Source organism: Hordeum vulgare, chromosome 2H (assembly GCF_904849725.1).
Source record: "Hordeum vulgare subsp. vulgare chromosome 2H, MorexV3_pseudomolecules_assembly, whole genome shotgun sequence".
In the NCBI taxonomy this organism is placed as follows: Eukaryota; Viridiplantae; Streptophyta; class Magnoliopsida; order Poales; family Poaceae; genus Hordeum; species Hordeum vulgare.
In genome coordinates, this window is record NC_058519.1 from 10,474,329 (window position 1) to 10,489,796 (window position 15,468).

At 46.3% G+C, this 15,468-nt stretch overlaps 1 protein-coding gene across 3 annotated transcripts in view; it reads right to left on the minus strand.

Moving 5' to 3' along the window:
* Positions 1-7: 7 nt before the first annotated feature.
* Positions 8-15,468, minus strand: part of LOC123424386 (7-deoxyloganetin glucosyltransferase-like) — a 43,299-nt gene continuing 27,838 nt past the window's right edge. For 2 of the 3 annotated variants that reach the window (XM_045107988.1, XM_045107989.1), the window contains 2 exons: positions 1,374-1,899; positions 8-1,199 (listed from right to left, as the gene is read on the minus strand). In XM_045107988.1, coding sequence (XP_044963923.1) covers positions 235-1,199; positions 1,374-1,899 — 1,491 coding nt within the window. In that variant the 3' untranslated portion in view covers positions 8-234. Of the gene's footprint in view, positions 1,200-1,373; positions 3,642-15,468 lie in introns of those variants that run through there. The other variant, XM_045107986.1, reaches the window with a different exon arrangement.

Here is a 15,468-nt window from a genome sequence, read left to right on the forward strand (position 1 = left end):
ATTACATGTACACACGACAATATGATTCGGCGAGACATCATTTCATCATTTCCCTAGCACAACCAACTAATTAACCTACAATGGATAACTTCTCATACGGCCACAACCCAACCAAACGATGCTAACCTCGTAGCCAAGTTCACGCCTTATTGGATCAAGAGCCCATGCAGAAACTCAAATTCGCCTTTCTCCCAACCTGTCGGTTGGATCCACATGCATCTCGAATCCCAAATTCTACCCAGCATTCCTAGTGGCGACCAGCAGTACATCCTTGAGCAGACTCTCAAGATTAGCCAGCGACCTGCCACCAGGTTGTGTTGTCACACGAACGGCCATCTCGCTCCACTCCGCCGCCTTCCGCCTCATCTCCCTTCCCACCCCTCCTCCCCCCATCACCTCCCGTATCCTCGCCTCGACCACCCCCCGGCGCACGTCATCGCCGACCTCCATCCCGACACCCCATTCCACGCACGCGTAGCGGGCGTTGGTCTGCTGCTCGGCGAAGAAGGGCCAGCACAGCATTGGCACCCCTGCGCTCAGCCCCTCCATGGTCGAGTTCCATCCGCAGTGCGTCAAGAAGGTGCCCACCGCCTCATGCCGCAGCACCGCCTCTTGTTCGCACCAGCTCGCTAGTAGGCACCTGCCCTCTGTCGCCTCCAGGAACTCCGGAGGTACCACGGCGGCATCACCCTTCACCAGGTCATTCCTGACGATCCACAGAAAGTCGTAGCCGCAGTTGGCCAGACCCCACGCGAACTCCACCAGCTCTTGGATGGACATGGTGGTTATGCTCCCGAAGTTGACGTACACGACGGACCGTGGCTCCCTGCCCCGGAGCCACTCGAGACAGGAGTGGTCTTCTCTCCAAAGGCTGGGGCGTATCATGGCGAGCTGGGCGCCGTCGTCGGGAACCACCTGCCCGGCGAGGAAGTTAAGCGGGCCGATGGTGTAGACGGGCAGGGAGAGGATGGCACACATGGCATCGAGCGCCGTCTGCTCGAGCTCGTCAAAGGTGTTGAGGATGACGGCGGCCGCACGGCTCGATTGCTCGACCTCGTGCATCAGGAAGTTGAACATCACGTCGCCACGATCCGTCGTGCGGAAGAAGGTTGGGAAGTCTCGGAGACGCATGTGTTTGCTCATCCCGCGTGCCTGCGTCACCTGCGTGTCCAAGTACCCGTTCTTCACTTGCTCTTCGTCTGCTCAAATAAATAAGATCGCACAACATCACATACATGCAATGCTACCTGCTACTCCCTCCCTACCAAAATACGGAGTATAAGACGTTTTTGCGGTTCAAATCAAATTGCAGAAGAGTCTTATATTTTGGTACAGAGGTATAGTACAAACTTGCGCCTGCATGCAATGCATACCTTTGAGAGGGGCAAGGCCCTCGTCCAGGAGGAACCGGAAGTTGTGGTAGCCCATGAAGCCGCAGGCGCTGGCAGTCCAGAACAGCGCGCAAGGCACGCTGAGCTCTGCCGCGGCGTCCAAACAAAAGCTCATGACGGCGTCTGCCATGACACACGTCACCTGCGGCACCCCGGCTGCGCCGTTCAGGTCGCGGAGCAGGTTCTTTAGGTGGGGGAGGCAGTTGGTCATGGTGGAATAGCAGAGGGATGGTATGTCCTGCGTGGCATCGGCGTCGGACGGGGGCAAACCATCAGGAATGGTGGCGAAGTGGAAGTCCGGAAGGCCGACCACCGCGTCAGGACCGCGGGAACGGACGAGGCGGCGGTGGTTATACTCGGTGTTGACGAAGGTGACATGGAAGCCCTTGCAGTGAAAGATCTTTGCCAGCTTCATCATCGGCGTGATGTGCCCCTGAGCCGGGAACGGCACGAACACAGCGTGTGGGTGTGGCATCTTGTTCGTGGGAGCAGCACCCATGTCGTCTCCCTGAATGGAAGTAGAAATGCAGCTCGAGATCGAAGTGTGAGCTTCTCTGCTTGTACGGGCAATCACAAAGTGCATATATATAGCGACTGAGTGTGAGAAACTGAGAATTGCTGCACGTATAGTCTAAAAAAGATGGGACAGTTGGACAAATAGAGCACAATGGGTGGATGAGAATGTGCATGTATTATTGGATTAAGTGGTCAGTAGCCATCCAGTATAAGTGTATATATAACCCGTCATGTCGTTTGCCTTTACTAAAGTAGTAATGGATATTGTCCATAAAATGCTCCAGCTACAAGTTTTGTGCAACAGAACCAGGTTCTTCAACCATGCTCACTGAACGAAAGGTGATTGCTGAGTATTTAAATTGTTTCCAGGGTACCAACCTCAGATGTGTGAAGAATAATCTATAATTAACTTTGTTGCTGAGGCTACTATATAACTTACTGCATGTGTGTTTGGAGATAATTGCACATTTCATTTTGTGAAGGAAAAAAAGTTAACTCTCCCATAATAAGTATTTTTGTTCATTCTTTTGTTTTTACTCATTGCTGTTACCAACATGGTAACAGTGTGCTCTATCTTCCATTCTTTTCCAGGCCACTATAAAATGCTGATATATAACCTAAGAAATGGCCCACACAAATAATACGATCTAACACCATCATTAAGGGCATCCACATCATTACAATAAAACATTCTCTAAGCAAAGAAAGATACATGTTATCGGCCTAGAAAATTTAGCATATGTTCTCTACAAAAATAGAACGGAGACATATGCATCTTAAACTATATGCTGAATCAATGTTGTTGCGGATAATATCATTAGGTCAACTCAAACGGCCACTTTTATGACAAGTAGTGAGAGGTAATTAATGATGGGAACCTGGTCCGTGTGAACCCATATTTTGAAACTTAGTGAAAATTCCATTTCTTATTGAAAAAGCATGAAAAAAACCCGAGAAGGTAGGGTTGGATAGAAGCTTATTCATAAAAAGGTATGTCCATTTGAGACATACATGATAATAGTATCCCCTGGCGTCACCTCCCCTGGGCGACGCTAGGGGCCAGTGAACCCTCGTGTCGCCCGAAGGCACCAGGGTGGATGGTTGTTGTGGGATCCCATCTGAGGCGGCAGGGGCATCTCACGTGGGAGTCCGAGGGCGGCGGCTAGGGCGGCGACCCTATGCTACGTGGCGGTGGCCTAAGCTCCATGTCCGGCGGAGTGGCGGCCCTGAAGGACGGCGGTGGTGGCAGTGCCCCTTCCGACAGGGTTGGCTGATCTGTGTGGATATGGTGGCGGTGGTGGCTACGGATCCAACGCCCGAATCGGATCTGCCGTGGGGTGGCCTTGCGCCGACCGGCGGCGCGTGGAGGGACTGGTGAGGGGATGAAGGATCTCTGCCGGAGTACCGACGGCGGCGTACGTCCTCATGGCGAGGCTCCGCGCGGTTCCAGCCAGCCACGAGATCGGGACGACGTGGCTTCCGGTGAAAATCGTGCCAACTGCGGTCTTGGCGGACGATGGCGGCGTCTCGGGCGCCACTCCCTTCTCGAGGCATCGTCGTTGCAGGTCACGACAACTTGACTGGGATGTTCCGGGGGAAACCCTAGATCTGGGTCTACCGGATCGGACGATGACGATGCTTTCGGTGTCGTTCTCCCTCCTGGGGGCATCGTTTTGGAGCGAGTGTTGGCTGGAGGGGACAAGAGGAAGAGGGGTGTTACATTCACCGCTAGGCCGATGGCGGATCCCGGCGGCATGGTGTTGCGGAGTTTCGCCCACGGCCGCGTGTGGATGAATACGTGCAGGATGGTGGAGCTGTCTGGCACCATGGTGGCATCGACGGCAGGCCTGGCAAGGTCGTTGCATCAGTACCAGTTCTGAAGATTGGTTGGTGGAAGACGGCGGCGACGGCATGTGCGCCGGACCGGTTTGGACCCAGTCCCGGTATGTGGCTGGGCTGGGCCATCCGGCTTTAGATGTTACGGTTTGGTGCGATGCCTGTTTGGTATTAGGCTCGGACATTCGGCACACCTTCATCATGAGGATAGAAGTAGAGGCATGTGTTGCCAAGATGGTGGCTTCAGGCTTACCGATGCATTGTTTTGTAAGGTTTTTGAGAATAGTTAATAAAATGGTTGTATGCATCGTCCAGATGCAGAGGCCGAGGGTATATCCTCCTTTTCTAAAAAAAATTGAGACATGTATGCATTTTAATCATACTTCTCTCATTTTTCTGGTTTCATACAGGCTGCAAATTGTCATATTTTTTGATGAAAAAAAAACATTTCCATCCAGTTGAGATAACTAAGGGGGGGTGACATGTGAAAGGGATGTTCCGTCACTAAGGGGATCATGGCATTTTTATTGTTTAATTTGTCAATCACACTACTCTATTCACCAAACATGACATTGAGCAAGCTAGTAATATGAAGCTCTTGCTATTTTTTTTTCGAGCATTTGTCTGGCCTAAAAAAAAAAGAATCAGTAAGGACAATTCTTGTATTTATTGAGCACATTCCCGCGGGCACCCCCCCCCCCCCCCCTTTCTTTGTCAGTTGCTTACTATTTTGATCCACTCTCACACGTTGTGAAATAAGGAGTCCAAAGGGGTGCGCAACCATTATGAAGAAGCTCAACAGGTTGGAGGGCATGTTCTTTTCTTCCTATGGTGTGGATGTATCCCTCCTTATTGATGGTGCTCAATAGTATAGGAGAGCACTCACCCGATTAGGAAGCATCCCACTTTGAGTGCCTTTGAAAAGTAAAATAACCTACGGTCATGTCCTCCCCTCTCCTCAAACTTGACATGGTCCTTCGCCTCCCTCTTTACGAGCCTTACTCAACAAGATAATTAAAGGTTTGGTGTGAAAAGGTAGGCATGAACTCACACCATTTACGAAAAAAATACAGAAATCTAGAACTCCGGATTGGAGGCTGACATTAGGATCGATCTTCACTTTTTAGATATTTCATGGCGAGCTCATCAAAATTATGTTATATATTGTAAGAGCAACTCTAGCAGACCATGCAAAACGCCCGGTCCACAAAAATTCCGGTGAGTATGCGGGCTCGGCCCAATTTTCCGACCAGAACAGAGCCCGCATACTCGCCCGGCCAGCAATTTTTTTTACCGTAGCCCGCAAATCGCATGCCCCGAGCAGTATAACTGCGGTTCTGCGACCATTTTGCGGGTCCAAACCCTATCCCCCGCCGCCGCGAGCCATGGAGGGGCGAATGTGGAGCTCCGGACGCGGCTCCGGCAGCAGATCCTGCCGTGAGAGGGACCCGGAGCGCGAGCGGCGCGTCCGGGTGAACGTCGTGGACTTCAACGCCGTTGCTGCCGCCATCGCCGAGCGGAGCGTACGCGAGGAGGCGGAGCGTCGGCACCACGCCGCGGAGCTCGAAGCCCTCCAGTGGCAGCAGGCGGTCGCAGCCAACGAGAAGGCTGGGGAGTGGCACCACATCCGCGTGGAGCAGGTGGCGAAGTACGTCGACCTGTGCAGCTCCGACGAAGAGGATTGAGCGTCCGGCTCTTCCACGGCGTCGTCCATTTGCCGCGACCTTGCCGCCGTCAGATCTGACCCCTCTATTACTAGTTAAACGTAGTATGTAGTATAACTATGTTTGTAGTTTGTTGATCATGTGATGAACTATGTAGTATGTGATGAACTATGTTTGTGCAATTTCTCCCGCGAAAGTGTTTTTTTAAATTATGCAGGTTTTGATACGGGTTATGTTCGGCCGCGCATGTTTTCGACCCGCAAACGCGATCTTTATGAAATCGCAAACGCGTTTTACGGGTCGAATTTTTGCGGGGTCTGCTAGAATTTCTCTAACACTCTTAGACAATTCAACATCAATGGTAGAAAATTCATAGTGTTGTAGGCAACTTCGGATCATTTGTAGTAAAAATTAGAAGTTACTTTAGGAACCAGTTTTAGGTCCTAGACTCCTAGAACACATAATATGCTCTACAAATCTTGACGAAAAAGGGTTTCCTTCGGCTTTGTATTTCAAAGCAACCAACACAGATCATAGAGCAAACGCTGGGTCGAGCAACACATCGAGCCCAAAAGAAAAAAAAAGGAGAAGAAACAATGCCAACATCGGTAGCTCGACAAAACGTGGATGATCTGCAATGGCTACGTCCTCCAGAATCAACCCACCACGATCCAAGGCTCCGATCCTCCGCGTACCAAGCAGCAACTCCAACAAGGACTGCGATGACGCTGCTGCCTGGACGTGTCCTAGGGTTTTCCCCGGCACGCGTAGGGGAGTGGTAGATGGAGACCACCGACACCCTCTGGGAAGGAATGATGGCACCCACACACGTCACCGCATCGGAGCCGGAAGAACCGACAAGGATTTCTCCCGCACTCCAAACCCCATCGTCCAACTGGACCGGAGCCAACCAACCAACTCGCCGCCCACCAGCATGCACCACCGTGGTCGCGACGCCACCCACATCGTCTCATTGAGATCACCACCGTGAGGCCAAGAGGACGATGAGAGGAGCGTTGGGCGACGGGAGCAGCAACACCGTAGCCGCGCGGGAGGGAACCACCTCCACCGCCGTCGTGCAGGAGGCATGTGCCTCCGGCACCGTCGCGGTCGCCGTTCGGACGCAGCAGCAGGGATACCAGGCCACCCCCGGCCCGTCCAGGCCCGAATCGGGCCCTCTAAGCCCCGTCAGCCATGCCGCAACAGGGTGACGCAATCGCCGCCAGCACCCCATTGTCCATCGCCGCTCCCCGTCTCCTGGAAGCCATGCTACCGACCCGCCCTGCCGTCAGCCCGCCCAGACCCAGATGGGACCCAAAGGGCCCAGATCTAGGCCGAGCGGGCACCGCCGCGCCACCCCGCCACCAACGCCGCCGCCGCTGCCAAACTGATCTCCCTCGCTGCACCAGGATACCCTGTCGCCACGCCGGACTCCGCCGCCTAGGAACACCCCCCCCCCCCCGGCGCTACTCTGCCCCACGCCGGAGAGCAACCGAAAGGGGAATGGCCAGGGGCCGCCGCCGCCAGCGTTGCCCGGGCCAGGCCCGGCAGCGGGCGCCTGCGCGGCGGCGAGGAGGGAGGGGTGAGGGAGAGATGGAGGAGGAAGGGTCAGGGCGCGGATGGTCGCCTGGAGGGCCGACACGGTCGCGAGATCGAGGGGCTGTTCTCTCGTGGCGACCTCAGTTTGAGGCGTTCAGCCACCCACTCATCGTGCTCTACAACCAAACATTGGAAAGTAACCATTCCATTCCTCCTATTGATCTCAACCAAACACATGAACGAACTGACCCATTCCGATGGAATGAAACCATGACATTATATTCCACTTCATTTCCAAATCAAACATACCCTAAGTCTCCCACAATCACTATTTTGTTTCCTTTTTTCTTATAATAAGATGTAGTAAAAAAGTACCAAAACAACTAAAGCCTACATCCCACTACGTCTGGTTTCCCCCTTCCCCTTGATGTTACCAGCATATTCTCTCCGGATGGGAACATAAGTCAGGCACAGATTTTTCGATGTTTGATTTAACTAGCAAATATGTGCTGTACTCCTCCGTCCCGTAATATAAGATGCTTTTTCACACTACAGTAGTGTCAAAAAATATCCGACATTATGGAACGGAGGGAGTATATTATAAAAATTATGAGGTGGTCCAATGTCGTTGCGTATAATATAATTATGCACTCAAACGGCTCATTTTCATGATCGGCCTTGGCATGGAGTTTTCGGAGTACGGGTACATGTGAACCCACTTTTTGAAACTTAATGAAATTGTATTTCTTAATTTCGAAATGGATGAAAAAATCATTTGTATTTGGTACTAGAAGCTTACTCCTGTTTTTTTCATAAAAAAGTAATGACCTGGCTGGTGTTGCAACGCGGAGATCTTCAACACGGACGTTCCTAGCTAGGTCATTGTAGAAGAGAGCGTCAGTGCATGGTTTTTTTTATGGCGGCGAGCTCGACATCAATCTCGGACCTGGCGTGCAGCGGCATGGCTGAATGCTTTTCTGGTTTTCTTTAGAGTCTCCATGTTTAATTTGGGGCAGCGAGGCGACGATATTGCCCTAGTGTAGAAATAATAGCATCACCACCCTTTCACCACCCTTTCCCGGCGGTGAGTGTGTGAGGCCGTGTCTCCAGCGGGTCTTTCGGCATCCAGCCGGTTAAAAAAAATTATCCATCTACTCCCTCCGTTTATAAATATAAGTCTTTTTAGAGATTCTACTAAAGGATTACATACGGATGTATATAGACATAATTTAGAATGTAGATTCATTCATTTTGCTTCGTATGTAGTCATCTAGTGAAATCTCTTAAAAGACTTATATTTAGGAACGGAGGGAGTAGATTACACTGGTGTTTCCGGCCTTCAAAATTTCAACAGACCCTATCAGCATTTTCTTCTTTGCCTCTTTGGGTAGCAACATTAGTTATGTCGAACTATCTCCGGATAGCAATGATATATGTTCAATAATACATGTAGATTTTCTTTCAATCTTGAAGCATTTTCGTTTCACTAACACAGATGAGCAACATTAGTTATACTCTCACGACTTGACAACTACTCCCTCCGTTCCAAAATATAAGACTTTTTAGATATTTGACGAGAAGACTACATACGAAGCAAAATAAATAAATCTATACTCTAATATATATCTATGTACGTCTGTATGTAGTTTATAGTATAATCTCTAAAAGGTCTTATATTTATGAACGGAGGAAGTAATACTTTGGCTCACTCTCTGGGGGAAAAAGCCAGTCGTCCCTAAGTACAGATTTATTGCCATTGATGTTGAGAGGTAAACGTGAAATGGTTAATTGGAAGTAAGACATTGCCCTCACATTGGGCGGGCCACTTTTCTAGTTTATGATGTCCTATAGTTACAAGTAGAGGTAATATCACTACTAGTGCTTAAACTTGTCACCGGTGTTCACTTTAATGCCTGAACTTGAAAAATACGTCCAATTGGTTCTAGAACTTGGCACAAGGGTGCATATACGGTGATAATCTCATTCATAGACGTATAATGCGTTGATGTGTCACTATATTTTAACCAATATGCGCACGTGGCATGGGACTCGCTTAGAACAAATGGCTTTTTTTATAAATGTCACCATGAAAACGGGTCCACATATGTCAGCACAAAGAAAAACTAAACAATAAAAATTGCAGCCTTTCTGCCTTGAAAAATAAGCATAATTAGCTAGCAACTCGGCCTCCAAATTTTGTCATACTCCGCGTTGATAAAGACTCTTAATGTTTGTCGAGGAAGACATGTTAGTATTATTAGAAACTAGTAAAAACTTTGTCAATATGATCACGGTAATAAAAAAGTTAAATATTCGTGTATCAAAGATATAATATTGACAAATAGCATACCTTATTTATAAATTGTCCAAGTAATTTTTATAAATATTCTCACTTTTATTCATATTTGCTTCTAATAACTTTCACTCGTGACACATATTCATAACTTTTACGTAACTGAAATATGTTCAGATGTAAATATTTATAATAATAAAATAATTTTAAATTTTGCATTGTTATGAATATTTTTTGTTATGTAAAAAATTCTTAAACAACAAACTTAGGAATTACAAAATGTGCATATAAATATATAATTTTTTGTATAATTAAAAATAGAATTCCAAATTGTGATTTTTCTTTATGATATTATAAACTATAGAAACATTTTTATAACAATAAATACAATTTAATTTGTATGATTTGTCTAAAAATAAGTATTAATAATATTTAAAATTACTTGAACATTATGCTAAATAAGTTATATTTTATATGTACAATATTTATAGCACACTAGTATTTCAACTTTTTATTTATTACTATCATTATATTTTGCGTAATTTTTGCAAATTTAAGAAAAAAACTTACATTGACCGCACTGATTCGAACCCATTGAAACCATACGGGTATCCCTAAAAAATATACACGTCAGTTTGTTTATATAGATATGACGTTTACACACTAACATTGACTGCGAGCGGTTTGATGGTCCGGTTTGAAGATGCCCTTACTTGCTACTTTTTTACAAATTATCTTGCTATCAAACTAGCTAACAACACTTGTAGTGAAACCTTGCTGAAAACGGCTTGTCAATTCCTTCTGCTTCTTGTCGGTTCGACACTCGTAGTTATTGAAAAGGACTATGTTTAATCTCCAATACTTATGGGTCATCAATGCCCTAGCATTAGCACTAAATGAGTGCATGACAGTCTTGTTATTAAGTAGTAACCTGTCTCAAGTGATTTAATAGGTCCATACACTAAAACATTCTACCAAGTTCTATAGATATTTAGATGTACTATGGATACAAGCATGTATAAATGTGACATAACATATGAAGGTCATAATTGTTTTGTGATCAACCCGATATTTTTTGTGTGCTTAGGTTTAGCGTGAAATTCAATATAAAAATATTTTCACCTTTAGTGTCTTTTAATTGAATGATATTCATATAAACTTTGGAGAATTTTAGTCCACAAGTTTTTCTCTTGTAGAGACAATTGGGATCAAATAAACCAGATCAATAAAAGCAAGTATTATACTTTTTCTATACCTTAGTTCCATACAATTGGTAACTAGAGGTTACTCAAGAAAACTTTCTAATCTCCCCTCCCCCATGTTTGTACAAAATTGATATCAAGAAGCATGTCTTGTATTCAAAGGACATTCTTAGATTCTCATAAGATTTAGGATGTCATGGCACTCAAATTCATTTTTTTCATATTCCTACATAAAATTATGTGCTACAAAGTGGCCTTTAGTCAAACGAGTTTACGTAAGATATGAAAAAATAGTATAAATAGGTGTTTCCGACAATCAAACATGTCTTGTTTTTCCAAGTCAAATCTAATAATAGGCAGAATTAATGCTTAGCTTTTGCAAGTTGAATCAGCCCCACGCCAGTTGCTGCGGTGACCATGGTGCAGACCCTAAATGACACATTCCCAGTCTGAATGGTAAACTCACATGGCTTTCTCTTGCCGTCTATGGTTTGGTGACCCTGATATATTATATCACATTTATACTAGTAACATTGCCCGTGCAACGCACGTGTAATGGAATGAATTTCCTCGTTCATCAGGTTGCCAACTGATTTATATGGGATGAAAACAATGAATATCTAGAACCACATTGTATGACACATGCATGTGCTCATTCTTAGTTGAGGTAATCATCTCCCTTTCAGCAAATACACAAGTAATATGTTATGCCTACCTAGAAATGAGATCGAGAAAGCTGAAAAACATGGAACCCATGATAGGGTCAGAGAATAGAAAAGCAGAGATGAACGAGTCATGGTAGAAGAGCAACATGAAGACGGATTGTTGGATGATGTAGAACTTGATTTAATACTTTCTCCACATCGTGCAAAGCACGTATCAATGTAAACTTAAAATAGAACACAGTATGGTAAAGTTTTGAAAAGGGAGTGAAAGAAGGAACAATGTTAAATGCCAATGGGTATGTAGTGACTGAGCGAGTGGTTGCTTATGTTATTTGGCAAAGAAGAGGCGCTAAGAGAACAAGCACATGCAGCTGCAGCTCTTACTTCATTCCCCTCAAATATCGTCAATGGATTTGCATACTTATCTCAGGCTCGAAGGAATATCGTAACATCATCAACTGGTTTGCATGCTTGATATCCGTATTCGTGTAAACCGCCGATGTGTCAATCTAAAATGCTATAAGACAACATAATTTACGGTGAATGTAGATTGTCAACACCATTCTAAGAGAGGGCAAGATAAACTCGTGCTGGTAGGTACAATATATACTATCATAATGAGAAGTGGCTCATATAATTCTCCATTAAAAAATTATCGTTATGCATTATGCATGAAGATGTCGCTAGATCCTTAGTACGCCTTCCATCAACACACGAAGCACTGGTAGACATAAAAGCATCGACCAAGCCATAGGGCTAAGAGGAAAAAGCGTCTGCACATGAAGCATTATCATTAACTCGGAATGAAGGGTTCTACTTTAAGCAGCGGTGGGCGGGGCGAGCAGGGGGCGTCGGTGGGGGGGCGAGCAGGGGGCGGCGGTGGGCGGGGCGAGCAGGGGGCGGCGGTGGGCGGGGACATGGCATGGTTTTCTCCCACCAGTACACCCCTGAGTGCAGAGACAAGCACTTCCCCCCAGTCCTTTGTTAGGTGCAGTTAAGTTGTGTAACAATCATTATCCAGAATGAAAATTGATTAATACTTGAAGAAAACATAAAATAGGTACCACTTTTACAAGGATAACAGTCCAACAAAATAAGCATGACCTTTAAATGTAGTTTTTTTAGTAGAGTACAATAGCCTAACAACTACACCTTATCATGACTAAAGAGAAGGAAGAAGCAGCTCGAGTTTGCTTGCCTGGCCGATGACACCATAGCAGTAATCACCAATGAGCACCAGGATGACGATGTTGGAGAGGGTGGTCTTCCTCTCATGCATGCTAAAAACAACTTTAACTTTCCCTATAGGATCTCCAGTTACCTATACAAGCACCCAACAACAATATAACCCAGTTGCATCCTCAGATAGCATGAAGTACAAAAATGAGTAATCTATCTAATACAAAGAACAATTTTAAGTGTCAAATTAATTAAGGCTAGACTATGTAGTAGAGGTCATGTGTGTATTGAAAATCAGAAGAAAGACCATCAGCACAACAATGACAGATTGATAAGGGCTCTTTAATGCCAATAAAGGTGAAAATTAATTGATCCATCTAATGAACACAAATATCTGCCTAACAACAATGACAGTATATGGTGTTTTCAACTGCTACAAGTTCAGTGCAGATTCCATATACTCACACTCTGGATGAACACCAACAAAATACTAACCAACAGACGAAGTGCTTGTTGGCCGGTTGATAAAATTATTAATGTACTGTCTAGTCTAGTAAATCACAACTAATTTAAACTGGTGACTTGCCATGGAAGCTAATATACCATAGCACTTTTATCCTTGTTGTACTACTTATCCGTTTTATTTTCTTTTTTGGCAACTACTGTGCATGACGATCAATCAGCTAAGCAAACAAACCTTTTAATATTGCACAATCAATCAATGTAAAATGAAAATAGAAGTACATACACCCCTTGGAGAGAAGTTTTTTGACGATTGTAAACACGAAAGATAGCAAAAAAAGAATTATGCATCCATTGGGGAAAAAAGCAAAGATGTTAGAGCATGAGGCGTACACCAATGAAAGACGGAGCTACTCCTCCTCTTGTTGAGGGAGGAGGACGACGACGAATGCAGAGCCAGAGGTTCGAGCAGACATGGCCAGCGTCCTCCCCCTTCCTGGTCCCTTCATCCTCTCCTCCACCTCCACAGGTGAATGGACTAGACCCTCAGGTCCGAGAAGGAGCAGGAAACCCCTCCCAGCAACAATGGTTGGGGTCTGTGGGCCTCCAGCTGCCCAACCTCTGTAAGGCTGTTGTAACGACCAAGATGCGGTCCTTTCCGATCTGGGGGTCGAGGCTCCGAATAGGAAAGAAGCGCATCTAAGCGTTTCGCAAGCAAGTAACATAGCACAAATAATAATACAAGTAGACAATTCGGGATTCAACTGTCTTCTTATTAATAACTCAGAGTACAACACAGATACAATCAAGGTAGTTCCGCTACGGACTACAAAACATGGAAAATGCTATGCTACCCCGCTGCAGGCCCATGATCACGACCACGCCTCAGTCCTATGGATAGTTCACGTAGAGGCGGTCTGTCTCCTCGTCGTACTGCCATGCCAGCTGGGTGCCGTCAGGATCATCTGTCTCTGGGGTACCTGTACCTTGAAAGGATCGATATGGTTGGCTAGAGGGGGGTGAATAGACAACGACCACTTTTTAATTAATCTTAACAAGTTAAGGTAAACACTATACGGGTTCACAAATAATATGACAATGAGGTGAACCCTATAGAAGCTAACAACAAGAGCTATTAAGATAAGTAAGATATAGTCACAAGCATAAGCAAATACAAAGTAAAGGTTAGAGATAACCACAAGTGGAACCGATGGAGACGAGGATGTGTTACCGAAGTTCCTTCCCTTTGACAGGAAGTACGTCTCCGTTGGAGCGGTGTGGAGGCACAATGCTCCCCAAAAATCCACTAAGGCCACCGTATTCTCCTCACGCCCTCGCACGATGCAAGGTACCGTGATTCCACTATAGGTGCCTTTGAAGGCGGCGACCGAACCTTTACAAACAAGGTTGGGGCAACTCCACACAAAGCTTGGAGGCTCCCAACTAAACCACGAAGCTTCACCACAATGGAATATGGCTTCGAGGTGACCTCAACCGTCTAGGATGCTCAAACACCCAAGAGTAACAAGATCCGCAAGGGATTGGTGGGGGAATCAACTTTTCTCTTGGTGGAAGTGTGGATCTAGGCCTTCTCAACCAATCCCTAAAGAATCAACAAGTTTGATTGGCTAGGGAGAGAGATCAGGCACTTTAGAGCTTGTGGAGCAACAATGGAGGGGGGGGGAAATCAGACCGTTTTCCCACTCTCTGCCCGAGTACCAGCGGTAGTACCGCTGCCTGGCGGTACTACCGCTGGGCCTCCAGCGTTACTACCGTTGACACCAGTGGTACTACCGCTGGGCCTCCAGCGGTACTACCGCTGGCCCCTTGGTAGTGCACAAGCACTACTACCGTCGGGAAAGTCTTCGCAAAAGGGTCCGTCCACGAACTACCGCTAGGTAGGTGGAACAAAACACCTGGAGCGGTACTACTGCTGACCAGGGGCGGTACTACCGCTGGCTAGCGGTACTACCGCTGGATGCAGCGGTACTACCGCTAGCAGTCCAGCGGTACTACCGCTGGCACCAGCGGTACTACCGCTGGGGACCATTTTGCAGAGATAATCGAGACGAATAGGCGAGGGCCGCTCCAAAAGATAAGGAAAGGGAGAATGTGAAGTGTGCGTGTGTAAAGATAGATTCCACCCAAACCTTTCCACTACGGATCCCCTCTTAATAGTACGGCTTTCCTATGACTCAAATAAAGAGAATCGTAGAGAGCGCCGTGCTTCCGTTCCAGAAGAGAGGAGACGTGTCGTCTTGTGCCGTTGACGAGTGTTACCTGAAACCTTGACACACACGATTAGTCCTGTACGGTACTGTCATCAATCACCAAAATTACTTAGGCATAAACTATGCCTCAACAATCTCCCCCTTTTTGGTGGATTGATGACAATACCAGATTTGCACAGAGAATAATATGAGAACAAAAAGATAGAGATATATGACAATACGGGACATATGACTCACAGCATATGATGGAAATAAATCTCACATAAGATCATGTCTCACAAAAGATAGCAAACGAGAATCAAACCAAGTTCGAAGCAAACCATACGAGATAAAGCAAAGCAATGCAAAGTTCGAAATGAAAGCAAATCCTAGACTCTCTCTCCCTTTGGCACAAGACACCAAAAACGGGCACACCTAATGCCACAGGTAACTACTCCTCGTCTTCAGGATCACCAGACTCGTCTGTCCCCTCCTGGTCGGTCTGCTCCTC